General features: G+C 50.5%; 1 protein-coding gene across 7 annotated transcripts in view; it reads right to left on the reverse strand.

Annotated features, from left to right (window-relative positions):
• RBPMS (RNA binding protein, mRNA processing factor) overlaps positions 1-27,722 on the reverse strand; it is a 192,332-nt gene that overhangs the window by 13,273 nt on the left and 151,337 nt on the right. Inside the window, exons 6-8 of one of the 7 annotated variants that reach the window (XM_082608852.1) lie at positions 13,698-13,825; positions 2,900-2,970; positions 853-922 (exon numbers count right to left, since the gene is read on the reverse strand). In XM_082608852.1, the coding sequence (XP_082464978.1) occupies positions 853-922; positions 2,900-2,970; positions 13,698-13,825 (269 nt within the window). The other 6 variants (XM_082608848.1, XM_082608846.1, XM_082608850.1 and 3 more) reach the window with 6 other exon arrangements.

The raw sequence follows: 27,722 nt of genomic DNA on the forward strand, positions 1-27,722 counted from the left end.
TCGTTTGGTAAAAAATCTTTTTAACTCCGACCTGTAAGTCTCTGTCCACGGTTACAACCAAGGACAAGTGCTCTCTGACCACACTTAGAAATATGTCAGCTTAGGGGAAGAAAAGGTACAATCCTAACTTATTGAAGTTGATGTGTTTTTTTTTTTTTTTTGCTGTACGCGGGCCTCCCCCATTGCGGAGCACAGGCTCCGGACGCGCAGGCTCAGCGGCCATGGCTCACGGGCCCAGCCGCTCCATGGCATGTGGGATCTTCCCGGACCGGGGCACGAACCCGTGTCCCCTGCATCGGCAGGCGGACTCTCAACCAGTGCGCCACCAGGGAAGCCCTGAAGTTGATGTCTTAAAGCACAAAAGTGTCATCCCTTGACTTACTTATTGCCAGGGCCAGAGAAAGAATCCTGACTGGTCGGGGTGTGGGTTGACTGGCCCCTCCGGCGCTCCTGTGTGGGATTTCTGATACTCTGACACCCAACACTAACCCTTCTGTTTGGTAAGGCCCTTCCTTCTGACCTAGGACCGGAGCCCTCTGGAAGTGCTGACCTTTTACGGTGCTAAGGACTTCAGTAACTGAAATCTGCACTCAGCAGCTCCCCTGGTAATTGCAATGAAGGTGACATGAGCCACCAACTGAGCCTTCAGGTCAACAGGGCAACTTGCCTGTGCAAAGTAAACCCCGGAACTCTCTGGGCCACAGGGAGTTTGTCGGGTGACTGTTAACGAGCATGGACAAGCCCAGGAGGAGGCGCTGAGGCCGGATGACGGCCGCCCGGTTATCAAACGTCTGCTCTGGCCTGGGCTCGTCCAGGCACTGGACACAGTTCCCATTGAAACCAAGTACTTACATGGGATTCAGCAGAACTGACGGGACTTCCAGCCCTGAGAAGTAGCCTCGGAGGGAGGGAGCCAGCGCATCTGGAAAGACACGAGGGGAGAAGGTGTGAACCCGGGCTCCCCCCGCCCGCCCGTACGTCCACAGTCCTCACAGGGCGTCCTGCTGGGCTGCTGCCCCCTTCACTGTCCCCAGGCAGCACCCACTCCTCCTTGCCCACGGGCAGCTCTCCCCCCAGGGGCTGGAAAGCATCGAAGCCGCATCCTGAGAAATCCTCCACGGGACCAAGCTCTCACAGAGCAGACGGGGTCCAGCAGCTGCCCCGCTCCCAGCTTCCTTCTCAGCTAACAGCCACTGCTGGGCCAAAATCTGGCCCAGCAAGCCCCCTTGTCCATGCTCACTCAGCAGCACCTAGGCTGGGGGCCAGGCTGCCTCATGGCTTTCTGAGTAGCACGTGGCAACACGTATCAGCTTTGATAAGGAAGAGATGCTTCCCGACACCATCCACGCCAGCGGTCTGGCCAGGAAGCCTTTTGAGATTCTGCTCCTATTCTTTTAGAAAGGGTCCTGGCCTCTCGGCCCTGCGGGGTGTCTGGTACCCCGTACTGTCTCCTCACTCTGCTGAGCCCCACCTCCCCCATTAGGTTTCCAAAGTGAAAGGCCAGCCCCAAACACAAATGGCTGGTGATGCTCTGTGCACCAGCAGAATGTTCCCGTCCTGTAATGAGGAGAATGTGAAAAAACAAACCAAAGGGCGAGTGCACTGTGGCTCTGACAGATGTCCATCTACTGGCACCGTCAGTTTTGACCCTAAGCCTTTGGACAGAGGCGAGAGATGCCCGTTTACCGCTGCGTCTGTTTACACCGAGGAGGGACGACCTTCCCACCAGCCTGTGAGCAACACAGGAAGCAGTGCTGGGCGTGGTGGCGGGAGAGCAAATTACAGCGAAGAGGGAGGCTGCCGGCACAGGGAGGTGGCACACTCCCAAGCATGGCAGGAGGAAGACTGCTCTTTATTTGGGTCTGGCCCAAACCGGTTCACGTGAGAACATTTCTAGGGTGGAATGTGATGCTGGGAGGAATTTTACCCTGGCACATCAACTTCCGTAGTTTAATGAAATAAAATCTGCAGCAGAACCCCTTTTTCATATGGCATCGTATTCACATCTCCAAAGCATAAACAGATGAAGCAGCAATCTGGCTGACACACAGGTGCAGGGGGCCTAAGGCACTGATGGAGAACTTCTGCCTCATCTTACCTGACTTGTACAGGTGGGGAAATCAGCTGAGGCCTGGGTTTTCTGAATGATGTCCACCATGGTCACAGAGCCCAGTGGGCTCGGGGCTGGGTCAGAATCCAGGGCTCAGGCTCCACCAGCTCTAACTTGATTCCAAAACCTGGGCTGTCTAGGAACGGGCCCGAGGGAGCCCACGTAGTACCCCTGGCTTCTCCCCCTGGTCCACGTGCACAAGTGCGCAGAGTTCCCTTTGACCCCATGGGCCTCCTTCACAGAGTGGCTATTTCCCTCTGGCTGTCACGGCAGGGTGAGGGGCCACACTGGGGCACTCAGTCCCAGCTGGTAGTAGAGGTGTCTGGCCTCACTTACTCAGGGGGCTTCAAAGGACCAGTGTGCAGCTTCTGCCTACACGAGGACTCCATTTCGGGGAAACCGCTGGGCCGGCTGGGCCTTAGAGACCCGCCGGGGCAGCACATCGGATACGACTGGAAATCAGTTTACCAGCCAAAGTGGGCCCCCGCGATGGGAGAGGGCAGAGGTGTATTCCTTGGGGGCCACCAGCTGGTACTGAAGCTCACTTAAGACAGAGCCACAGTCCTTTCAACACTCATAGCAATTAAGGGGACGGGGACCAAAAACACTGCATGCAGGTGGGCGAAATACATGTCACGGGGGGAACTTAGGGGGTTAGGCAGGACAAAGGGAGAGAAAGAAAGGGGACGTGTGGAGGCAGGAGGCCGGGAAGGGAGGGAGGGTAGAGTACAGGGGAGGAGGGGGAGAGGAGATGGGAGGAAGAGACTCAAAGAAAAAACTCATACCTACCCATGGCTTACGGCTTTGGGCATCTGAATCCACTTGCTCACTAAGCAAAGGGCAGACAGAGGTGGAGCTGCCTTCCGAGACAGGTGGTAAAGGATGGGGTGGGGACTTGGAACCTAAGCACACACTGGAGGGGGCGGGTCCGTGCGCACCGGGGTCGGGGGAGCGCGGTGGTGACGGCTGGTGCTGTGCGGGGTCGGAGCGCTGAGCCCAAGGAGGCCAAGACGCGTTGGTGGTCCACGGAGGAGACACGGGACGGGGGCTGCCCGGGGAGGGGAGAGCCGCAGAGTGGCTGGCAGGAGCCTGGCTTCGATGCAGGTGAAGCCCCTCCCGCCCCTCCCGCCCGCTCCAGCCTCTCTGAGCGCCTCTGCACGCACACACGGCCTCGCACTCTCCCCCGCTGCGGGCGTCGGGCAGGCTGATGCTGAGCCCCGGGCTCCAGGGTAAGGTGCGCTCAGCCGAGCGGAGGTGACGTTGGCCCACTGGCTGATTCTCAGGGAGGGTGTGGCGGCCACGCAGTAGACGGGCCCCGAGATCCATCCCTCTTGTGCCCCACGGCTGGACACCACCGCGCCTGCCTGTGTCGGCTCTGTGAGGCCACTTCTTCAGAAGGCAGGTGGCCGAGCCCGCACTTCTCATCAGCACTGTCCCTGGGCCCGCAGAGCACAGAGCAGCAGAGCTCACCGGGCAAAACCCGAGCTCAGGCAGCCAGCCCCGGGGAACAAGCTGTTCTGTGCTAATCACCGCTGTCTGGGAAAACACAGTTCATCCTTACACCCACTCAGGCTGCTCTTCTGCTGTGGTTTTTGGCCCCAGGTCTCTCGTGGCCACTCCTGCCCATTGCCTAGGGGCTACTTAGATGTGTCACAAACACCGGGGAGACCCATGATTCCCCGACTCCAGCTCCAGGGACAATCCAGCAGGGATGAAGTCTACGCAGCTGACCATCCTTGTAAGGCAATGGTCTGTCTGCAGAAAAATGCACGTGTGCTCGATCACACAAACACAACTGCACGCTCACAACCTTGTATGCAATTCCAGGGGCCTCGGAAATCCCTGCAAGAGCCTCTAACATCATTCCTAGGATCCAAAAGCTAACACTGACCTTTACTCTGTGCCAGAGACTGCGAAGCACCTCACAGAAACGGTGACACATAAATGAATAAGCAACACAGAAGACGCTGGGACCCCTCCCCTGGAGCTTCATAACACTGACAGCTATGACCGTCACGATTCACTATCCAGGGCCCACACTGGGACGCCACCACGACACTTCTGCAAGAACGCTCCTCTCAAATGCAGTGGCCCCGCAAGGGTAACACTGAAGTCCCCATCACCTTAGCCTCGTACCAGCTCCTGTGACTGGGGACAGACAGGAGGGCACCCAGAAAAAGAAATGACTCGGAGCAAAGATAAAGTGGAGCGCTAGAGAGAGGAGAAGGAACCCATAGAGCTAATTTCCATCGTCTTCCATGTGTAGATGAGGAAACTAAGGCCTAGAGGATTAAAATACATCAACTTCACGTCCCCAGTAGTGTTGCCAAGGACAGAAAACCCTGACTGGGGTCCAGGGTGGGAGCCCTGCCTGATGCACTGGCTCCCGTACAGCAGTTTGTGGGGAGTACAGTGTAAAGTACCGAAAGGGTAATCACCTGCATTGTACTATCCCCGACTAGTGATGACTCCCATCATCCCGCGGGCCTTTAGAAACAGCCATGAGAAGTGCTTACCAGGCGGCTGGCTCAACTCACAGCAACTACCATTAACAGATACCCCTTGGTTTAGCAATGTTCTCTGTGGAATAAAGGGATAAGTCTAGACCAGTGGTTCGCAGAGTGTGGTCCCGACCACCAGCATCACCTGGGACATATATCAGAGATGCAGAAACTGCAGGGGTAGGGCCCAAGCACCTGCATTTAACAAGTCCTCCAGGAGATGACGATGCATATGTATGCTCCAGTTTGAGAGACACTGCTCATGAACAGGTTTCCAAAAGTGTGTCCAGAAGAAGTGAGACGCTCTGCAGTCAAGTACATTTGAGAGGAGAATGCACAGTCTCAGCAGATTCTAGATACACATGAGCACATTAAAGGCTCTGAGAAGTTGAAACAAACCTGTTTGACCTGATTTAACCCTGGGTTTCTCAAGTTTATCTGATAATGTAATCTTCTGAATTACACGGAAGTGTTGAGAAACGCTGGTCTGGAAGGCCCCCTTCCAGTGGTGACATATGGTGGATCCAGGAGGCTGAGGCATGCTGACACAGCATCCAAGTTCCCAGCTCTTAACAAAACTGATTAGGGCTGGAAGATCACCAGACCAGCTGGTACCCTGGATGTCTGATCTATCAGGAGCAGTGAAGATATTCTTACCTCTCCTAATGCAGGTGCTGTACCTGAATGCAGATTTCCCAGCACCACGGTCAGAACGAAGCTTCCTCTCCTTTTTAAGGCATGGATATTCTTAGGCCGGTTTCCACCACTGTCCCCAAGAAGGAGCCCTGAATGCCCTGCCAGGGCCTTCCCAGCACTGAGCCATTGGCCGCCAGCCACTCACACAGTTTAATTATAAGCAACTCTGCCCCACTGACTCCCAGCTCTAAGGATCCGCTCTTACGCAGCATCACCAAATAAAGCATGTCAGGGCCCACGGCAAACTTCGTTGCAGGCTGCCAGGCTGAGGAGAGGCTGCCAAGCCAGAAGCACACTCTGGTCCAAGCAACTCCAAACTCACCAAATAGACTGGAGTGGTAATTGCAATACAAAAAAGATGATCCTCTTTATGGGACTCATTATAGGGTTCTTTTAAATAGCAACCCTCCCCATTTCTAATAAAGCATTCACCCAAGCTGGAAGAACGCTCTCCAGGAATTCCCCTACTTCATGAAATGAGGCCCGGGAAGATCACCCTCTAAAGGAACATCCACACCCACCGGTCCCCTGTGCCCCCTCACACTCTTTCCCCTCAAGGAGGACAACCTAATACTCCTTGCCTAGGGCAATTAAACAAGTTGCCATCACCTAGACAAAATGTCAAGATTTACAGGAACCGGTTCAAAGGTTTAAGTTTGCCATCTGACCCACCCGGAGAGCTGGGGAGAAGGCCACGCCCCAGCCCAACCCCGTGACCCCGCCGGATCTCCCAGTCTGAATGGTGGGACGGTGCTGAGGTCTGAGCCCAGGCAGCGACAAGGTCTAGACCTCAAAAGCAAGGCCCTGGGCCTGTGAGTACCTCCTGCTAAGACCAATCAAGGCTGGGCTTAATTAAACATAAGCCTTCAGGGTTAATTTCCTCTCTTGGGCTTTTAGACTCTTTCCTCCATCTGCCCCAAGCACAAACCAGGCTCTTGCTTCCAAGCAGGCAGGTGAAATGTGCTCAGACATCCCAGAAATTCACTCAAGACGCCATTCAGGTCGAGGGCACCCAAGCATGTAACACCCTGTGTCAGATTAAGTCCACAGTGGTTGCTTGTCATCCATATTTAATTTTGTCAGACTGTTAATTTTTAACGATGTTTGCTATCAAGGGCCATTAGCGAGCCCCAGGAGCCGAGCTCGGCGAAGCGAGAAGCCCTTCGTGGCCGAGTGGATGAGTCTTGAAGTTGGGTTGTCCCACTTTGCCATCCTGTCACCGAGTTCTGGCCTTGCCCACTGGCAGCACACATCTTGCATAAAACATGATCCCATTTGGAGCTGATTTTCCTTTTTACCCCTGTCACAATTGGTTTTCTTCACGGAGTTCACTTTCTTTTTATGGAGGCTACATTTTACGTTTCCAAAGTTTCTTTGTGGCCTTGGTTTTGTTTCCGAAGCAGTTAGAATTCACGTGCTTTCAGATGGTATCTGGGTGACTACGCCCACCAAAGGAGGCCAGGCACCCTGGGTGGACGGCCAGCTGACCCCACCTGAGCCTCCCCTCAGCTCACACCACAGCGACAGGCTGCCCTCCTGGCCCGGCGCCAGCTGCTTCTCTTCTTTACCAAAGAGTAAATAAAGCCTGGATGCTTAGGTTTCTGCTGGCGGGGCACCAGTGCCGAGTCCCTGCAGCCTAACTGCTTCTTAAGCTACAAAGGTGCTCAGGAGCCTCTGGGCCACGGCTGAAGTTCTGACCCCCACCCCCAAAAAAAAGAAAAAGAAAAGAAAAAAAAATGAAAGAGCTATTTTAACAGTAATGACTACTCTATGCCAAGCGCTTTAGTCTTTCTCTCAAAAGAACCCCAGAGAACAAGTGTTCATTCTTCCTACTTATAGATGAGGAAACTGAGGCTCAAGGGAGGTTACAAACAAACAAACAAACAAACAAACTTGCCTAAAATCCCAAAGTTAGCAGAACGGATGGAAATTGTCATTAAAATTCGACCTGCTGGATTTTAAACACTGAGGGCCCGATTACATGCCAGGCCCTTGGCACATCCCGTTGTATGGGTGGACTGCTCAGCAGTTAAGAATCCCAAAGGGGAGGCAGGCTCACAAACAGCACTTACAGGGGAGACTCGCTGAGACTCGGGGACGGGCTCCCCCTGCTCATGAGGTCAGGGAGAACACACACAGAGCATCTAGGGAGCGTAGCTTCACAGAGGAGCAAGCGGCACACACTTAAGAAACCTGGAAAACACAGCTCACCAAATGAAGGCAATCCTGCTGCCGCCCCCCAGGCAGGAAAGCCGCCCAGTACGGGCAAGGCTGGGCCTCAGTGGCATAGAAGCAGCTCTGGCCAAAGGAACAACCTGACCCAACAACTCTGGAAGAATGGTTCTGGACTGCTTCTGAGAGGCCAGTGAGGACGGGGTCAAGGTTTGTGTCGCTGCTTTACTAAGAGGATCCTTAGTTCTTCAAGTACCAGACAGCAGAGGAGGGGAGGGGAGGGATGGACGGGACGGAGAGGGTAAAAAGGGACAGAGAATTTGCTTGGCCAGGAGTTGGCCCCCGTGGGGGTTGGTTCAGCCACAGGACTATGACGAGAATCATCTCCCCCCGAGGCACAAAACGTAACCCCATCGCCTGGAAATGAGGCTGGGCAGAACCCTAGAGGAAGGACGGTAGGAAGAATGAGCTAGAAAGCCCAGGGACGAACAGACCGGGTGACCAGCAGCTGAAGAGTTCAGGGGCAACAGCTCTGAGTGAAGCAACACACGAACCGCTCGGTCTCTCTGGGAATCCAGCTGTTTCCCACTCTTGATCTATTTCCTGTCAGGGACAGGTTTTCTTCCGACAGGCGTGTCCGGGCCTGGCTGTAGGGGCTTCCTCCGGGGGCCAAGTTCTCCCAGTGCTGGCACAAGCTGCAGAGACCACACACTGCTGGACGCAGGGCAGGTGCCGCCGCTCGGTGATGTCGGTGGCTCGATGCCTCCTCTCGCTCACCTATTCCTCATTCACTCCTTCCAGCCTCTGGCCTTTCACTTGGCTGCAGCCCTGAGGACCCTGCGGCCCCATGAGTGTCAAGACATGCTAGATGTCCTTAGTGTTTGAACTAGCACAGCTTCGTGGGTAGCCAGTCCTCGGCTTTCTTCTCCTTGAAGGTTCAAATGCTCCTTAAAAGGCTAACGCTTTCTAAGCCCTTACTGTGCGCCAGGCACCCTGTGAAGTGCTTTAACACGAGGGTCGATTGGCCCCACTTTAGGTTGAGGAGCTTGTTCAGGAGATCGCGTAAATGGCAGCGCCTGTGTCTGACCAGGTAGCCCCAGCAGAGGCCAGGCCTCGAGGGGCAGGCAGAGAAAGAGGCCCCCCTTGGGGGGAGGAGAGGGGCTGGGAGAAGAAAGGGGGGGCCCTGTGCTCCCTGGAGGCTGACGCTGGGAGCACCACGCCCGCCCCGCCTGCCTTCAGGCTCCTATGGGAGTTAGGCCAGATGCTCCTAGGTGACCAGAAAGCCAAACAAAACAGGGAACTAGACAAGGCTGGTGCACGCAGGAGACGGAACACCAAGCAGTGGTTTCTCCCCACCCGCTGACCTTCACGGAGCTGCAGGTTTAGAGAGAAAAGTAAATGTCAGAGGATTAATAGTTTCATTTATGGCTGAAAACAATTCAAAGCCTTGGAGCTGAACGGCCTCAAAGTCAGCGCCGCGGTCCTTCGAAGCTGTGGTCTCTGTGCCGGTCGCCAGCCCCGGGCTGCAGGCAGACGATACCCGTTTGGGAAGGCCGGGCCTCCAGAACGAGGACGTCCGGGTTGAGCGTGGATGCCGCGCGGGAGGCGCACAAGCGGGGCGCGCAACTCCTGCCCCCCGACGGGCCGGCCGTCTGGTGAGGGGCTCGAGCTGCCTCCCGCGGGCTCTGTTCACAGGCCCACCCCTGCAGCTCTGGCTACTGCCTTCTGAACAGGAGGGAGAAGCTGAGAAATCAAAGTCCTTCCCACACGCGCCTGGGTGGGAAGCACGGCCGCCCTGCCGCCGGGGCTGTGCTCCCCCGAGTCCGCACTCACGCCCGCCCTGTTCCCTGCGCCCTCGAGACGCCACCTCTCACCGGCTCCGTACTTAAATCAGACTGAAGCCGGCTGGGACCTCCTTCTTTTTCATCTCAGTATTCGCTATGGGACGCAGGGACAGAGGAGATGCCTAATGAGAGGTGCTTTAAAGACAAGTTCACAAACGCAGTTCTTAGACGCTGCACAGTGAACGCCCGGCCGGGGGCCCCGCACTCAGGCCACCCATACACCACCCTAGGCTTCTCTCTCCTCCACGATCTCGCTTCCCTATCTGCCTGTGTCTCCTCCCATGGTTCATTCTGGTATTTGTTTTAGATTTAGCCTTTAAATTTTTTCCAGTGTGTCACAAGGGACCTCCCTAGGGGTATGTCTTGCCCCGGGAAGTCCGTGGTATGATTTTAAAACCTTTTGTTTACGTGCAGGTGATGCGTGCCAGTCACAAGCTGCACAGCAGCCCTGGGAGAAGGTCTGCTGTTCCTCAGGGCCACTGAGGCCTCTGAGGAAGGAACAGGCAGTCAGGACTTGCTCTCTCGGTCCCACTTACCTGCAAAAGTTTCAGGCCCAACAGTATGATGCTGGTCAAGGGAAATAGTATTGTTCCTAGAGTGTCGTGAGGACAGTGCATTTTACTGGTTTCCTCTCAGCCCCAGCAGCAACAAGACTAAAAGCAAAAATGAACCCAGACTTAAAAGCTGAGATGTGTGACTATGAGGTGAGAGGAACTGTCTGGACGGTCTCTTCGGAGCATAACTTTCCTAAAAGTCGCGAATGAAACCTTCCTCTGCTGTTCACAGTGACTCACATAATATATTTAATCAACTTCGAATACCCATGACAGTGAAAGTGAGCAGGATGATCATTTCTTACAGTGTTAACCACCTTCTTAGAAATCGGATGCTCTTAGAAATAGATGTTCTTTCATCCCTACAAGTAAAAAGGCAGTACTGAAGCTTACAGGCCGATTACGTTATCCAATAATTCTTTAAAAAAATGGGATCTGATGTCACCTAAGCATCTTCAATTTAGAGATGGAGGCACACGACCACAGATGGAGGCTGGGCAGAAGTAGAAATACGACGCAACTCCTTTTCGATGACAATCTCTGTCTCTCCTAGGGCCTCCTTCTGGATCAGACAGACTGAAAACACTTCCACCCTTGTTGAAGCGAGATCTCCTGGCAGATGTGACACACGGATGCTAGAATGAGAATCTTCCAATACACAGCTCTTGAGGGTTCAGGAGCCCAAGAAGATATATGAGCAGCAGTGAGGCCTCGGCTCTGGACCAAGTCTCCCTGGGATGCTGAGTCCTTCTCGCATATAAGGTACACTGAGTGTCATGGGCCCAGCTCTCCCAAAATCTGAGATAACATCTTAGCGCCAAAATCGCATCAGCATGAAAACAAAACGCTGCAGTCTACTTGAGATCGTTTTTTCTCTCATTAAAATTTTTATTGAAATCTCAAATGTTACCAAGAAATAGTTTTTGCAAAAGGGGGAAGAAATAGCTAACAAGCATATTCAACATGGGAGCTCCCTCTGCTGGTCTGCAGTAGGTTGATATGTTACAAACACATTCCCAGAGACAAATCTAATTTGCTGGAGAAGTGGACAAAAGACAGGTGTGTTGGGCTTTGCCTCAGGAGAGAAACACTAGAAGAAAAAAAAAATCCACGTCTCAAAACAGGGCACAACATCACTAAGAAAAGCAAAATCATTTAAAAGCTGATCTCCAAAGACATCATACGATTTCCAGAACAAAAATGGAATGAGCCACTACAAGGACGCTCCATTTTGGTCTCCCTTCTGCGCTACCTCCAGTTAATAAAAATGCTCTCAGGCCCTGTGGGTGAAGGTTAAGTTCTGATTCCCTCGTCTCTGTCTCCAAGTCTCTTCTTACAGGCTTCTCATCTAGTTAGAGAAGAAAGATCCAAGGAGTCACTGGAGCAAGGCCTTTCCAAAATTCCATCAAAGAATTAAGTCTTTGGTGAGCCAGCAGTGAGGTGTGGAAAGAGCTGGGAGTCAGGTGACCTGGCTCTGGTCACGGCAGAGCCACTTGCGACTCTGGACAGCTCTCTCCTCTTCTCCGGTCTGCTTCCTCATCTGTAAAATGGGTCAGACCAGCTGATCGGTCAAGCCTCTCCCAGTTCATTCTAAGATCCACACTGGACAAAGACTTTTAAATGACCATAGCTGTTCATCAGTCTTTAGGATACGGTACCCAAGCTTGCACTGGGAATGACCCCAAACAAGAAGTGCGGTTGAGCACAAGGATCTCACTGGTATCAGAAGAGAGTCCCACCACCTGTAGGACTGATGTGGCAGTGCCAGGTGGACTCCTGGCTGGGAAAGCCTCAAGGTCAAGGAAGAGCTCACGGGGAAGGTGCCACCATGGGCGACACATCCCAGTAAAGCATTAACGGTTGAGTCCATGGAATCTTGGCACTCTCTCCCCTCATCCTTTCTCACAATGGCCTGGGCTTTCTGATCTCTTAAGACTTTTTACCTGCTTCTCCCACCGTATCCCCAGCATGACTTTTGATTTCATCCGTTATGTGAATGAAGCAAGGGCAAATTACCCAGACATCACGGCCCAAAGCCACCCTTCGCAGTCCTTTTTGGCCACTGTCAACTCCTGCTTTTCCGGGACAGTGGTGAAAGGCTTTGGTGCTGATTAACCAAAGCCATGGATATTTAGAAGACTAGGCAAACTTGGCACCATTTCATGGTATTATTAACATGTGCCTCAGTTGTCAATTGATCTGTATCTAGGCAGTCCAGGAAGAGGAAGAGGTGGATCACATATCCCTAGATGGCAGGGGTGGGCCACAAACAGAGGGGACTTTTTGAGTTGCTCCACGGAAATCTACAAAATAATCTAAGGTCACTACGAGCATTCTGGTAAATCAGCAGAAGGTATCAGCCCGTTTCCTTTCCCTCTGCCCTCCCCTGCTACCTGCCGTTGCACGGGTGACCAAGCACTGACACAGACAGAGGTGGAAAAAGCAACAGGGAAGGAAAAGCAGAAAGCACAGCGAATCCAGAAACTGGGTCGTCAGTCTCGGAAGAACCCCCGTTACTTTGTTTTCGGTGTCAAATACTCTCACCACCACCACCTTTTCCCTCACTACTTGTACTACTTTCTACCCCCTTCTTCCAACACAAAGGGTGACCACTTCCGAGGCCCAGGCACCAAGGCCTTCTCTTCGTAGTTTGCCTGCACGGTCCCTGGGAAGCTGGGTCGTCCATGCACATACGAAGCATCAACAACTCAGCTGAGAGAGAATGGAAGGAGGTCCAGCTAAGAACACTCCCGACCCCATGGCCTGCCTGGGAGACCCTCGCTGGGGCCTCTTGTAGGTGTCTTTCACAACACAGTAAGTTGTGTACAACCTAAGACTTTTAACTCAGAAGGGTTTTCTGGGAAGCTGTTCATTTCATCCAGCCTGGTACACAAACACTAAGCAAAACAAACAAAAACCCCACCTGTTCAGGCTGGTAATTTTTTTAAAAACAGGCTTTCCTGCTTTTAGAGGAGTTACACATGCAGTAAGACAAAGGAAAGCTATATTCTTTCTATCTTATTTGTTATTATTGATCATCACGCTGAATCCTAACCTTGATGACTACTACTTGTACTAAAAGCAAAGCTAAGACAAACATCGTTTCCAAGGGAAGAGAAAGCGTTGGTATGTAGACAGTAATCTTTGTGAAGAAACAGCGGAGTTTGTTTATAAAGCTCAGGCTATGCTTAACTAAGAAAGAAAGCTGGTCAGAAGAGATACCTCTACCTTGACCTATAATTACATTGAAGACACTATATTGTACCTCCTTTTCTACAGGGTCTCTTAAAAATGGAAAAAAGGAACCCTTAATCCCTTCTTTAACATGTGTATGATAGCACATAACCTTCCTCCTGGAAGCTCCCAGCTTGCTCCTTCGTCCCTAGAGCTCCCAGAACACAAGAGAAGAGATCTGAGCACACAGGAGCACACGCAGACAGGTAGCTCTTGTAACAAGCGCACGCCTTCCTCTGCAGCCCTTCCCCCCACGGCAAGGCACACACATCTCTGCTCTCGTGACACCCTCTAGCTGGCTGGGGAGGTGACCTGGGCCCAGTCTCTCGTGTGTGATATGAGGGTGAGATCATTCAGGAAGAGAGAGGTGTTGTTTGGGGCAAACATCAGGCAGTGGGTGATATGATTGCTGTCAGACGGTCCTCGGAAGTCCTGGAGGAGTGTCAGCTTGATTCAGAGGGGATCAGTAATCTCTTGAAGGCGGATCTGTTAGCTGGATAGGGGTTAGTTGTATGGTGTGCCCCGGGGAACCAGGTTTGAAAGGGCTGCTGGTGGAGTGCGGTCGTGGCCGATGGGTATGAATTACCTGGGCATGCAGTGAGGCGGGGTAGGTGAAAGCAGGAGGTAGGGCAGGCGCGAGCTCCGCTGGGTACAGAGGGTACGGGGCCCACACTTCAGGGCTACTGGGGTAAAGTGCAGGCACTGTGAGCTCATCTGCAAGAAAAGAATAAGGCAAGAGTTAGTGGTTACCAAACAGCTGGCTTCAAATCAGAAACAAAACACCCAGTGGAGCCCCGAGCCCCGATCAACGTCAGAAGTCAAGTCGCTCTCATTCTTTCAATAACCGGTTGGCTTCGGTCCCCCAAAACACTGAGCAGGAGAATGGTAAATACAAAATGGACCAAAAAAAAAAAAAAGATCAAGAAATCTGCTTCCTGTCTGGCCTGCTGAGATCTCAGGCCCGGGCTCCACCCTGGACACTCTGATGTCTTTCCAACTGTAGCTCGGGGGAACCCACGAACAGTGGGGACTTCCTGCACCAAACAGCAAGTGGGGTTCTCCGAGGAAAAGAAGGAAGAAAGAGAACTGGTAGGCGATCTCCCATGAAGACTCACTGCAGAGCCTTTGGGAGAACAGTGGCAGGACAGCGACAGACCAGAAGGACTGGAGGACTTTCCTGTGAATCAGCATAATTACTATTGACAAGTATCAGGATCATCAAGTATTTTCTGTTTAGAAGCACAAGGCCAGACACTGTGCCTATAGGGCATTTAAGGTGTTAAAACTTCAGAGAATGGAAGTGCAGAGCCTGGGGTATGCTGATCAAAGTTAAGCTCCACAAAGATCCAAATAAGGACGTTCACAATTGCTGTTTATGCGGATTTTATTTTCTAGGGGAAAAAAGATGAGTCATGTTGCCAACTGACTGGTCTAAATGGTCCTCGTGGACCTCCGATTCCACTCGGGTCAAGCTGCAGTTTGCCAGGTTGAAGGGTAAGTGCCGGGCCTCAGAATGGACCAGGAAGCAACCCATTAAAGTAACAGCAAACACACAAGGGAGCGTCTCGGCAAACGCAAAAATAACCTCAGTCAATAGTTCTGAATCTGGAACCTGTGAAGCAGCCATCTCAATACGTGCTTTTATCACCTGTCAAAGTCTGACATCAAGTAGGCCCGGGATGCTCCCCAGGGCCACCGAGGAAGTCAGGAAAAGGTGACCCGGTAAAGCCATCAGTGCCCGTGCCATTCAGGACGTCCCAAAAGTGTACAGTGCACGTGGCCCAAGGTCAAGAGAGTCCCTTCACTCCCTCCCACCATCTAAAGTCAGCACAGGGGGCTTCCCTGGTGGCGCAGTCGTTGAGTCCGCCTGCCGATGCAGGGGACGCGGGTTCGTGCCCCGGTCCGGGAAGGTCCCACATGCCGCGGAGCGGCTGGGCCCGTGAGCCATGGCCGCTGAGCCTGCACATCCGGAGCCTGTGCTCCGCAACAGGAGAGGCCGCAACAGTGAGAGGCCCGCGTACCGCAAAAAAATAAATAAATAAAAAAATAAAGTCAGCGCAGGCCTGCATTCTAGGTCTCCCCCATCTCCCCCAATTCTGACCCCGGGCAGGGTTTTCAGCGTGGGAAGGGGGTTAGACACACAAAACCGCTTTGCTGAGTGTGACGTGGGGACTGCTCTACAGAACCAGCGGAAGGCAGCTGAGGCCGTGTGCACGCCTGCGCCAGCGGGCAGGGTGTGCGCACGGCTCCTGTCGCCAGCCCGCGTGCAAGAGCTTCCAACAGGCTGAGAGACGGTCCAGAGCTGACCGATGAGGACGCGTCAGGGGGCGGCCGGGGATGCCCACAAGGTGGGGTTACACATGTGGCCGCCCCGACTCCCTCTCTCAACAAGGCAGTTGAAACGACCTCCTCAAGACATGGTGATGGGAACACAGATGGCCTGTGTATCGAGGCTGGGGAGCCTAGGCCAGAAGAGCAGACTAATAGTAATTGTCTGGAGAGGGAAATACAAGCATCATAGCCCTCTTTAAACTGATCAGGTCTACACCACCTGCTTCCAGCTCTAGGGTGTGCAGGTGTCTGCAGTTTCTGTAAGGAAACTCCTTACAGAGGGGTTAAGAGAACGCTTCACAGACCCCCGTGTTTCCTGTCGTGATGAGACCACATCATGTCCATAGAGCAACAACTCTTGGGAGAGCCCAGCTCGTGGAAACCAACGGCCGCCAGAACCAATGCCTCAGGTTTCATTTTAAACAAACAACCATTCTCAGGAATAGCAAGCCATTACTGTTGCTGTTATTTCAGCTACCACGCTATTTTAAGACACTGAGCCTTTTTTTTTTTTTTTTAAAGGCAAGCGTCTCAAGACCTAGCACACACTCATTTCTTAGCCCACGCTTGTCCAGCCCCACTGTGACGGCCGAAGACTATCAACAGCATCAGAGGGGCTGTGCTTGGCCTGCAGCCTGGCTGGCTAAAGGTGAGGCTGACTACAGGGCACCCTGGGGCTTCCTTTGGAAAGGCTTTAAAATGTGTGTCTTTTAAGATATCTGGTCCTAAAGAGACAGAGTCTGGGTTTCAATCTCAGCCTGATGGAATTTATGTTTTCCATACATTTCCACATTTTATCCGAAAGCATGACTTCACACCGGGCCTATACAGATGCTTGGAGACAACTCACTGATTGATATTTGCATAAAACCTAGCCCAGCTGAATGGGGGGCCTGCTTCCAAATCCTCTAAACCCAAAGCTGCAGAGTAATAGTATATAGTCAGGTAGTGAAGCAGAGGCCTAAAAGAGACGAGGGGAAACGCACACGGGATAAATCCCTTCTTCCATCTCCTCTCAGGATGGAATCTGGAGTTACGGTCCGGAGGAGGATGCACTCAAAATATGTCAGTGGTGATGCTCTGTGTTGCTGAGAACTGGGAGAGGACGGCAGGGAGGGGGTTACCGACGACACATTCTGCGGGCAGGAGCCAGGTCTTACTCAAGTCTGCACCCCTGGGCCTGCTCTGACCCTGGCATTTAGCCTGCAGTAATGCTTGTTGTACTGAATAGTCGCCGACAGAAAATTCTACAAGTGTTTAAAGATACACCACTGTTTTCTTTGTTAAAGAAACTGAGGGAATATTCATAGGAACTAGATCTAAGATTTCTCAATCCTTGCAGTATTTGTCATATCCACCAAAAAAAAAAGGAGCAAAGGCAGGCTCAAACAAGAGCAAGTGTTTTTGAGCAAGAATCTTCAAAGTGAAAAATAAAAGCGATGGAACTTTTCTTCAAACGTGTTTCCCAGAAACTCCTGTTTACTAAAAGTGCAGCGGTTTGGTTTGACTTGCTGGTGGTCATGAGGATGGCTGGAGGACCTCCACCCGTTGAGTCCCCAAAAAGTACACCAGGGTTGGGGCTTCCCTGGTGGCGCAGTGGTTGAGAGTCCACCTGCCGATGCAGGGGACACGGGTTCGTGCCCCGGTCCGGGAAGATCCCACATGCCGCGGAGCGGCTGGGCCCGTGAGCCATGGCCGCTGAGCCTGCGCGTCCGGAGCCTGTGCTCCGCAACAGGAGAGGCCACAGCAGTGAGAGGCCCGCATACCGCAAAAAAAAAAAAAGTGCACCAGGGTTCCTGAGAAAACAGCTTGAAAACAGCTCCTAAAGCCGCTCTCACCCAGGGACCGGTTTTTAAAGTAAGCTCCTCTTCAAAATCTCGAAGTCTGAATTCATTCCTGTAGGTCCTGGAAACCCAGCTGAGAGAGGACGGGCAGGTGGGCAATGAGTAGCCAGAGCGGGGTGGGGAAGAAAGAAGGAACAAGGAAACACCTGGGAGGGAACGAAATAGGCTCTCTTGACCAACTTCAGTGGCCAAGGTACCCTGAGCTCCTGGAGGGCCCAGCGGGAACTTGAGAGAGCTTTAATGGCCTTGCAAACTGAGGTGTTGATAAATCTGACCCAAGCAATACAGCAGGTAAAATAACAGGAAGAAAGGTAAACAACCCAGGTGGAGCTATTCACTCCCTCCCCCAGGTTCCCAAGCCACAGCTTCCCATCAGCACTGCAGCACCCACACGTGCTCCCTGGACCAGCAGAGTCAGCAGCGGCTGGGGGCCGGGGGGAAATGCAAATTCTCGGCTCACCCCAGACCTACTCAACCAGAAATTCTGCCCTCCAGGTGATTCCGATGCATGCCTAAGTCTGAGAACCACTGTTATCTTCCTACTTGTCTTTCCTATTCTATTATTAGCTGCTTGAGTAAAGTGTTAGTAAAGTTTTGCTTTCAAAGTGCTCAGTATAGTACCTGTTACATAGTTATCTGTTGAATAAATGAATGAAACACTCCAGGAGAGAAAATGCAAATGACGGCGATAATCCTGGACTTGTTTTGTGAGTGAAACTGGAGGGTTAAAGCAGACCCAGCCTGACATCCCTTGCTTGGCTCAGGGCCACCCACGAGTGACAGAACCGCACAGGCACAGCAGAGGCAGCCGGCCCCGGTCAGGATCACACCGGTGGGAAAGCAGCCCTCACGGACGCCTGCATTTCACCCCGAGGCTGCAGACTCCCCGAAATGGCACACACTCTCCTTTGATGGAAGAGGGTAGTGAGCTGCATAAGCTTTTTGCATCTGTATGCTGTTTTTTGTTGCTAATGTGGTCTTGAGAAAATTACAGCAGCTAGAGACAGGTTTTCCACAGCACAAGCCTTTTGTACGACTCCCCAGTGGAAGGAGAGGCGCCAGCGCCGCTCAGGTGGGCTTCACCTTCTGGAGTCACTGCGCAGCCTGCTCTGACTTAATAGGATGGGAAGGCTGAAAAAAGAAGAGAAAGTTTGCCGCCCTAGGTCCATTGGGATGAACTGGAGTCAGGGAGGGGGTTAAGGTCCCCTAACAAAAGAGGCTCTTGACCACCCAGAGTGAGCCAGGCCCCAGCGAGCAGAAAGAGATCAGAAGGCCAGGGCTTTTGTCTGGGCCTAATCTGACCCTCCTGAGAGGCTGGGTCAATCCCTTTCCCTTGGCGCCAGATCTGGCTACATGCTTTTCTCCTTTTGCACCTCTGAGGGTAATGTTGTTGAGGGCTCACAATATACATCTGAATAGGCCTTTTTCTTAGCATAAGAGTATGCAACCAGGAGAGTTCAAACTGAATTCTAACCAACAAAGACTAGAAACTTCCCCAATTCCAACCTCCAATCCCTTTGAAAAGAAAGAATTGCAAAGTCTGATGAATGTTTAAACCAAAAGAGCTCATGAAGCTCACCTAGTCTGCCTTTTCATCTGGATGAGGAAACAAAGATGCAGACAGGCGGGGCTTCCAGTCTAAGGTCACATTGAAACAGATAAAGATGAATGACCCTTAGAAACCACTGAGATAAAGAGGAACAAGGAGAATCTTTAATGGACGTAACCTTTAGGATAGCTGCGAACACAAGGTCCAAGAACTTTTAAGTCAGTATTTACTTTGTCTCTTGGCTATTTCTATTTGGCAATATTCCACAGCGATCTCACGCTCAACATGACCGAAATGAAACACTCCCTCCAACGGCCTGTCTTCCTTGGTTCCAGATTTCAGTACAAGATGCTGCTTAGTTGCCCAAGCCAGGGTGACCTGGAAGTCACCCCACCTTCCCTCACATTGTCTTTCCCCAAGGTCCTATTGAATCTATCCTATCATCACTTTGATCCTAACTCCCATCACTGGATGACCGAAAAGGTCCTCCTGGCCGCCACACTGCACCTGGGTCAACTTTTAAAATACACAATTTAGGGCTTCCCTGGTGGCGCAGTCATTGAGAGTCCTCCTGCCAATGTAGGAGACACGGGTTCGTGCCCTGGTCCGGGAAGATCCCACATGCCGCGGAGCGGCTGGGCCCGTGAGCCATGGCCGCTGAGCCTGCGGGTCCAGAGCCTGTGCTCCACAATGGGAGAGGCCACAGCAGTGAGAGGCCCGCGTACCGCAAAAAACAAAAAAATAAAAATACACAATTTAGTAATGTCCCTCTCCTGCTTAAATCACCTTTCTCTGATTTCTCTTTGCTCTCTGGACAGGATGTGACCACGGCCTAGAAGACCCCGCATGACCTTGCCATCACCGCCCACCTCTCCAGCCCGGCTCTCACCTGGTTTTCCCTCCCGGTCTACGATCCATCAGCCATTGTCCTGGCTTGACCATACATGGTTCCCTTCCCACTTCTAGGTCTAGTACACTTTTTCCCTCTGCTGGGAGTGTTCTTTCCTTTCACCTGGCTTAACTCTTATTCATTCTTCAAAGGATTCCACTTAGATGTCACTTCCCTGGGGGTGGAGGGGAGGTGATGCTGGACTTCTTGGGAGCAATCAGTACCCTCCGTGTTCTGCTGCGTTCTGCACCTCCCGTCACCGTCGTTACTTCCAGGGCTCTAAGTGCTCACTCTTTGCTTACCCTGGTGCCTACCACCAGAAAGTAACAATTCTTGTCAACCATTTGCTCATACTTGATAAAATGAATGGAGAAAAAAAAATACCTTGCCCTTAAGGAGGAAATGAACAAATTCTATGTTAATTCAATTCCGTGTGGGAGAGAAATAGGTACTGAAAGAGGATGAATGTGAGACCATGTCAATGCTACTTTTTTTTTTTTTTTTTTTTTTTTTTGCGGTACGCGGGCCTCTCACCGTTGTGGCCTCTCCCATCGCAGAGCACAGGCTCCGGACGTGCAGGCTCAGTGGCCATGGCTCACGGGCCCAGCTGGTCCGCGGCATGCGGGATCTTCCCGGACTGGGGCACGAACCCGTGTCCCCTGCATCGGCAGGCGGACTCTCAACCACTGCGCCACCAGGGAGGCCCCTCAATCCTGTTTTAATAACGCCTATTTTCATACTTTTTATATACAGCTGCTGAGAGCTTGTACGTCATTATTCCGGATCCTCATTAAAATCTCTGGAGAAAGGGGCAGGAATGGGTGTCTCATTTTAATGATGAGAAAAGATCTATCCAAGGTCTCATAGCTAACTCATAGTGTCTGAACTGGGATTAGAATCCAGGTCTCATGTCTCATGGTTCAGGCTCCCTGTCACATACCATCCTGTCCTCCCTGACATAAGGATGTCCCCGCTACTGGTGGTGGGGACAGGCCCCTGGAGAGCAGGTGGTCTTCATCTCTAGCTTTTAGCATACTCAGTTTACTAGAACAAACTCAGGGACAGAGTCCTCCAGGAGAGCTTGCCTGAGAGACGAAGAATTTGGCCAGAAAAAACAGCAGCCATGACACAGAAGACTCAAGATTGATGAAAAATTCCAAAGAAAAATAAATCAAGGATTCTGTTAAGCAATCAACTCCTACTCACATACCTCTGCAAGTAGTTGATCCAAACATCGTTAAGTAAACCCTTGAAAAACCAGCCTTAAGAGGCCCACTCTTTGGAGGACTATCCCATTAGGACATGCTCTTCTGGTGTGAGGGCTAAGAATATAGCCCATTCCCCGTTTCTGTGCCAGAGCAAAGTGCACACAGCTCCTGCAGAGGTTTGAACAGTGTCCCCCCTAAAATTCACATCTGCCCAGAACCTCAGAATGTAACTTTCTGAAAACAGAAATTTTGGAAATGTAATTATTTAAGGATCTCAAGATGAAATCATCCTAGATTGGGGGGTCGGGTAAATCCAATGACTGATGTCCCTATAAGAAGAGGAGAGGGGAATTCTCTGGTGGTCCAGTGGTTAGGACTCTGCACTTTTACTGCCAAGGGCCCGGGTTCGATCCTTGGTCGGGGAACTAAGATCCCACAAGCCACGCAACGGGGGAAGAAGAGGAGAGGACATAGGGAAGAAGGTGAGGTGAAGATGGAGACAGAGGTTGGAGTGATACATCCACAAGCCAAGGAACGCCAAGGACTGCCGGCACCACCAGAGCTTAGGAGAGAGGCATGGGACGGTTTCTCTCTCAGAGCCTCTATAAGGAACCAACGCTGCGGATGCCTTGATTTCAGACTCCTGTCCTCCTAGACTGTGAGAGAATACATTTCTGTTGTTTTCAGCCACCCAATTGCTGGGAATTTGTTGTCACAGCCCTAGAAAACTTTCGGTTCCCACAAAAGGTCACATACTTCATTAGCTCTCCAAGAAGGTAAGTGTAGGGGGAAGAATCAAAAGATTTGGTGAACGCAGAGAATGGACTTGAGGACACGGGGAGGGGGAAGGGTAAGCTGGGACGAAGTGAGAGAGTGGCATGGACATATATACACTACCAAATGTAAAACAGATAGCTAGTGGGAAGCATCCGCATAGCATAGGGAGATCAGCTTGGTGCTTTGTGACCACCTAGAGGGGTGGGATAGGGAGGGTGGGAGGAAGGGAGATGCAAGAGGGAGGGGATATGGGGACATATATATAACTGATTCACTTTGTTATAAAGCAGAAACTAACACACCATTGTAAAGCAATTACACTCCAATAAAGATGTTTTTAAAAAAAGATTCGGTGAAAATCTCAAAGGATGTGTTCAGGACCACTCAGCACAAATCACGACTGTAGTTTTTGTGTCCTGCACCGGGAACCAACCGTACTAAGTGCGGGAGACACCAGGAGGAATCAAGTCTGTGTTCAGTCCTCTTCCACACTACCTGTTCTTTAATCCCATCCTTGGCCACTTTCTTTGCTTCAATTACTAATTCTGTTTAGGATAATTCATAAATCTACAGCTTTGATTTCCACTCCAACGCAGACATCCTAAATACATCCAAGTCAACGCATACAAAAATGCACTCACGGACTTCCCTGGTGGCGCAGTGGTTGAGAGTCCGCCTGCCGATGCAGGGGACACGGGTTCGTGCCCCGGTCCGGGAGGATCCCACATGCCGCAGAACGGCTGGGCCCGTGAGCCATGGCCGCTGAGCCTTTGTGTCCGGAGCCTGTGCTCCGCAACGGGAGAGGCCACAACAGTGAGAGGCCCGCGTACCGCAAAAAACAAACAAACAAACAAAAAAATGCACTCACAGATCAATTCCTCTTCTTACCTGCCCACATCCCTTTATCCCATTCATTCAGGTCCAAAGCCTCCTTCATTTCCCATATCCAAACCACTGCTAAGTGCTAACACAATAAAGGATAACAGGAGTAGTAAAGTAGCTAATGTTTACGGAGCACATCTCATATGTCACACACAGTGCTCGTGCCCCTTGTGGAAGATACTAACACCAGCCCCTTTACATCCTGAGGAAAGAGATGCACACAGGTTCAACACCGAGCCCACTGGCTCACGGCAACCGACAGACCCAGGGCGTGGATCCAAGTCGTCTCGGTCCAGGATCCAGACCCTGCACTTCTCTGCCTCTCCACACTGACTACATTCCCTCTGTGCCTTTCTCACTATCTCTTCCCTTCCAACCCTACCTTCTACCACCCAAATGCGTGTTCCCACCTGGACTTCTAAACTGCCTTCCTAATCACTTCCGCTATCTCTCCACTCACATTTTTCTCTCGTAACACACATTCCTAGAGCAACCCTTGAAACCTGCCGGCAAACCCAGACCAACAAAATATGCCAAGGAAATTCCAGGAGCAAGCTGGTCTTTATTCAGCTGGCCCGGAGTCCCCTCCCCCCCAGTTAATGCTATTCTGCCATGCCTCGGAGCGGTCACTGCTCTCAAGGTCCTGTTCCTGCCTCACTGTGCAGCTGGCCCCATGCCAAAATACCTTCCAACCCGCGGTTTTAAAAGGATCTGACTCTTGATCTGAGAGTTGAAGGGAACCCAGAGAATAATAAGCTGGAAGAAAACTGCTCCTCTGGAGACTTGACTGAAGTCACCACGATTATCTACTCTTGCTCATCACAATGGGGCATTTTCATAGCTCTTCCTTCCTGAGACCTGCAACTGCAGGGTTGAGGGTCAACCCAGAGCTTCCCCAGGCAATTCCCTTCCCAGACACGGCAACTGAACTTTGAGGGTATCTCTCTGAAAGCCGGTCGTTAAGAAATTGACTGCAATCAAACCTGGATGTTTCACAGGAGCTCTATTTCCAGGAAACATTGGTTTCCTATTATATAAACCACATAAAAACACTCACCCAGCTCCACTCTGCTAGAGACCTAGGTAAGCTTCATGAGGGTAGAATACTCTCATGTATTCCCTACTAGTGAACACTACTAGCTATATTCACTAATGTGCCCTTTCACACTGTCTGGAGCAAAGGAGACACTCAGTAAATATTCCCTGAAGGAATAAACCCTCCCCTTTACACAGCACACCCCCGTCTTCCTCTTTTCTAGTCCAGAACTGCACTGTCAGTTAAAATGCTTCTTCTGCCTCTTTTGCTGCCCAAAGAGCCTTTTCCATCTGTGGTAGGTAATTTAATTATAAAGGGATTTCAGAATTGTACATAAGAGTGGCTGTGTGGCCATCTATGGGACTAGTCACATAACAAATGGTCATAATAAGGATATTTGTACAGTGCATACTTCGTGCAAAATACTTCTCAGACTTTAACCTATTTATTCGCCAGAACATCCTTATGAGGTACTGCTAGTCTACTACTCTAGTCACAAAAGCAGGATGCTACCTAAGGGCTTGGAGGTGAAGTGACAGGCCCAAGGCCACGCAGCTGGGGGGACTGGAGCCATGATCTGAACACAAGCAGTGTGGCTCCAGAGCTCATGCTCTTACCCACTGTTAAGATGGTGGTTTTTCTACCCAAACATCTTCTCCACAAACCGTAAAGGTTAACTTTCTAAGTTAGAAAAGACAGGTCACCACCTTCAAAAACAAAAAAGAAACAAAACACTACTTTAGGGCAGATGAATAACACAAGAGGTTATTTTGAGAACATGACGATTCTGGTCTGCTTCTCTGGCACTGATGATATGTAATGAATACTTAATTTGGTAAATTTATAATAAAAAGAAAAGCATATCCATAAGGTAATTTTGACATGAGTTTTACAAAACTAGTTAGGAGACATACTATGTATATATAAACACTAAGTAAGGGCAAAAGAAGACACGAGAAATTACAGGTTTGGATCACAGAGATGGCAGATGAGAAATGTCAACAACTTGTGCTTGACTGAGAATACTGGCGGGAGTAGAAAGAAAGGAAAATAAATTTCTTCCTCCATTTAAAAAACATTTAAGGGGCTTCCCTGGTGGCGCAGTGGTTGAGAGTCCGCCTGCCGATGCAGGGGACACGGGTTCGTGCCCCGGTCTGGAAGGATCCCACATGCCGCGGAGCGGCTGGGCCCGTGAGCCATGGCCGCTGAGCCTGCATGTCCGGAGCCTGTGCTCCGCAACGGGAGAGGCCACAACAGTGAGAGGCCCGCGTACCGCAAAATAAAATAAAATAAAATAAAATAAAAAACATTTAAGGAAAAAAAACATTTAGTGGGAATTCCCTGGTTGTCCAGTGGTTAGGACTCTGTGCTTTCACTGCAGAGGGCTCGGGTTTGATCCCCGGTTGGGAAACTAAGATCCCACAAGCTGTGCTGCGCGGCCAAAAAAAAAGATATTTTAGCATAACATCCACTTGCCACTCACCTTTTTGGGGGCATACGTGTATTATCTGTTGAGGGAAGAAAGTGAGGAAGGGAGAGGTATGTTTACGAGAACACAGCCAGGCATAGGTGTCTTTTTAATGAAACTGCTGCTTGGATACATCTCTATTTAGTCTATAAAAATAATCTACAGAACTATTTTATTAAACGATAAGCTCCTTGAGTGCAGGGCCTGTGTCTGTTTTGCTCACCGTGGTATCGCCAGTGGCTAGTCTAGTACATTTATCTAGCAGACCATCATTTTTGATAAATGCTGTGTTAGGCATAAATCTTTGCAAACGTTGATTTTCTTTAAGATAAATCCTAAGAGTGGAACAACTATGTCTAAGGTGATGGGCATTTTTAAAGACCTTGATACATCTTGCTGTGCTGAAATGTTTCAATATACATTCCCAATAGATACAGAAACATTTTCACCAACTTTTAATATGACAGTATAGGGAGTTATTATTAAAAACAAAACTAAATAAAAAAAGGCAATTTTATAAACAAAAACATCTCTCTATTATTTTAATGTACACTTCACTGACAGTTAGTAATGCTGAACTAACGTACTTCCAGATTCTTATTTGGAGCAGGTACTGCCAAGAGAAGTCTCCATTAAGGCATGCTGCTCTCTTAAGCCAGGACGGGGACTTCCCTGGTGGCACAGTGGATAACGCTCTGTGCTCCCAACACAGGGGCCCTGGGTTCGATCCCTGGTCAGGGAACTAGATCCCACATGCATGCCACAACTGAGTTCACAGGCCACAACTAAGGAGCCCACGTGCTGCAACTAAGGAGCTGGTGAGCTGCAACTAAGACCTGGTGCAACCAAATAAATAAATAAACAATATTAAAAAAAAAATCCAGGATGGACCAAATACCCTTCCCCACCCCTCCCATAACAGCATTTGTACCTGATTACTGCACCTGTCACTTACATTGAAAATGATCTATTTCTGTAGCTTTCTCCTTCCCCAAGTTGTAATCTCCTTCTCCCAGCACTTATGTCTGGCACACACAAGACATTCATTCAAAGTTTGTTAAATTTAATTGATATTTCCAAGTGCCTGCAACTTATTAGCTATCAAGAGCATGTAGGGACTTCCCTGGGGTCTAGTGGCTAAGACTCTGCACTCCCAACACAGGGGGCCCGGGTTCTATCCTTGGTCAGGGAACTAGATGCCACATGCCGCAGCTAAGAGTTCGCCTGCTGCAACTAAAAAGATTCTGCATGCCGCAACTAAAAGAGCCGGTGTGCCACAAACTAAGACCCAGCCACATAAATAAATAAATAAATATTGATATTAAAAATAAATTAAAGGACTTCCCTGATGGTTCAGTGATTAAGAATCTGCCTGCCAACGCAGGGGACATGGGTTCGAGCCCTGGTCCGGGAAGATCCCACATGCCGTGGAGCAACTAAGCCCACGTGCCACAACTACGGAGCCCGAGTGCCACAACTACTGAAGCCCATGCACCTACAGCCCGCGCTCCGCAACAAGAGAAGCCACCACAATGAGAAGCCCGTGCACTGCAAGGAAGAGTAGCCCCCGCTCGCCACAACTAGAGAAAGCCCAGGCGCAGCAACAGAGACCCGATGCAGCCAAAAATAAATAAATATATTAAAAATAAAAGTTAAAAAATAATAAATAAATTTTACAACAGAGCATTTAAAATTGAGAAATAACCCAAATGGTTTAAAATTTAGCACATTCCCTCGACTTTTAAGAAAATATCAGTCTAACTCTGCACAGGCTCCGCTCCCGGGCAAAAAGGTAGAAACTTTAATAACTTGTCAGTTTTCAAGAGACTGCAGCTGACTTAGGGAACTGATAAAGCAGAACCTCAAAATATACCTTAAAGTACAGATAACACAAATCCACACACATACAATAGCACGCTGGCTTCTGGGCCGCGTAAGGAATTTCTGAATGAAGCTGTGTGTCTGAGCTGAGCTCCTGCTCTCATCCGTTCCTGCTCCATGAGCTCAGCAGCCCTACCCGGCCCCCACCCACCCTTTTGGTTCCCCATCTATGTTCATGGGCTGACCCTGGGCTATTTGCCCTTGATTTATCCACAGGGAATGTTGAGAATATTCACAAGCCATGGGCAGAGCATGATATCCTGGCTGCACAGATGAGAGGTGGGTGTGGGCCACACTGGTAAAACCTATGTCACCCCTGCTTCCTCCTTCTCTGGTTTTCTCTCATGTCAGATCAATCCTAGTCTGTAGTTTGCTATCTTGAAAATAATTCTGAGTTAAATATGCATGGCTATGTCAAAAGTTCCAAGCATACTTCCTAGAACTCAAGAAAATATATCCAATCTTTTGGGAAAAAAATATGGCACTAGCTTATGCTAACATGGTGTTTCTCAAGGGGCCTTTCCGATCACTGGCAAGGTACAGCCCAAAGACTAAAACAGAAATGATAAAGACCTACTGAAGTAAAATGGCATCATCTCTAGAGATAAACAGATAGAAATTTTATAGTTTCTCAGGTGATACTATAATCTGGGCTCCTAGAAATTCAAGTTCAAATTGCAATTATAAAATTGAACACATTGATTGCCTTAGAGGGAGCTGTGTGTATCATTTATCACCTTCCTGAC

Source organism: Mesoplodon mirus, assembly GCF_964341445.2.
Source record: "Mesoplodon mirus genome assembly, chromosome: 20".
In the NCBI taxonomy this organism is placed as follows: Eukaryota; Metazoa; Chordata; class Mammalia; order Artiodactyla; family Ziphiidae; genus Mesoplodon; species Mesoplodon mirus.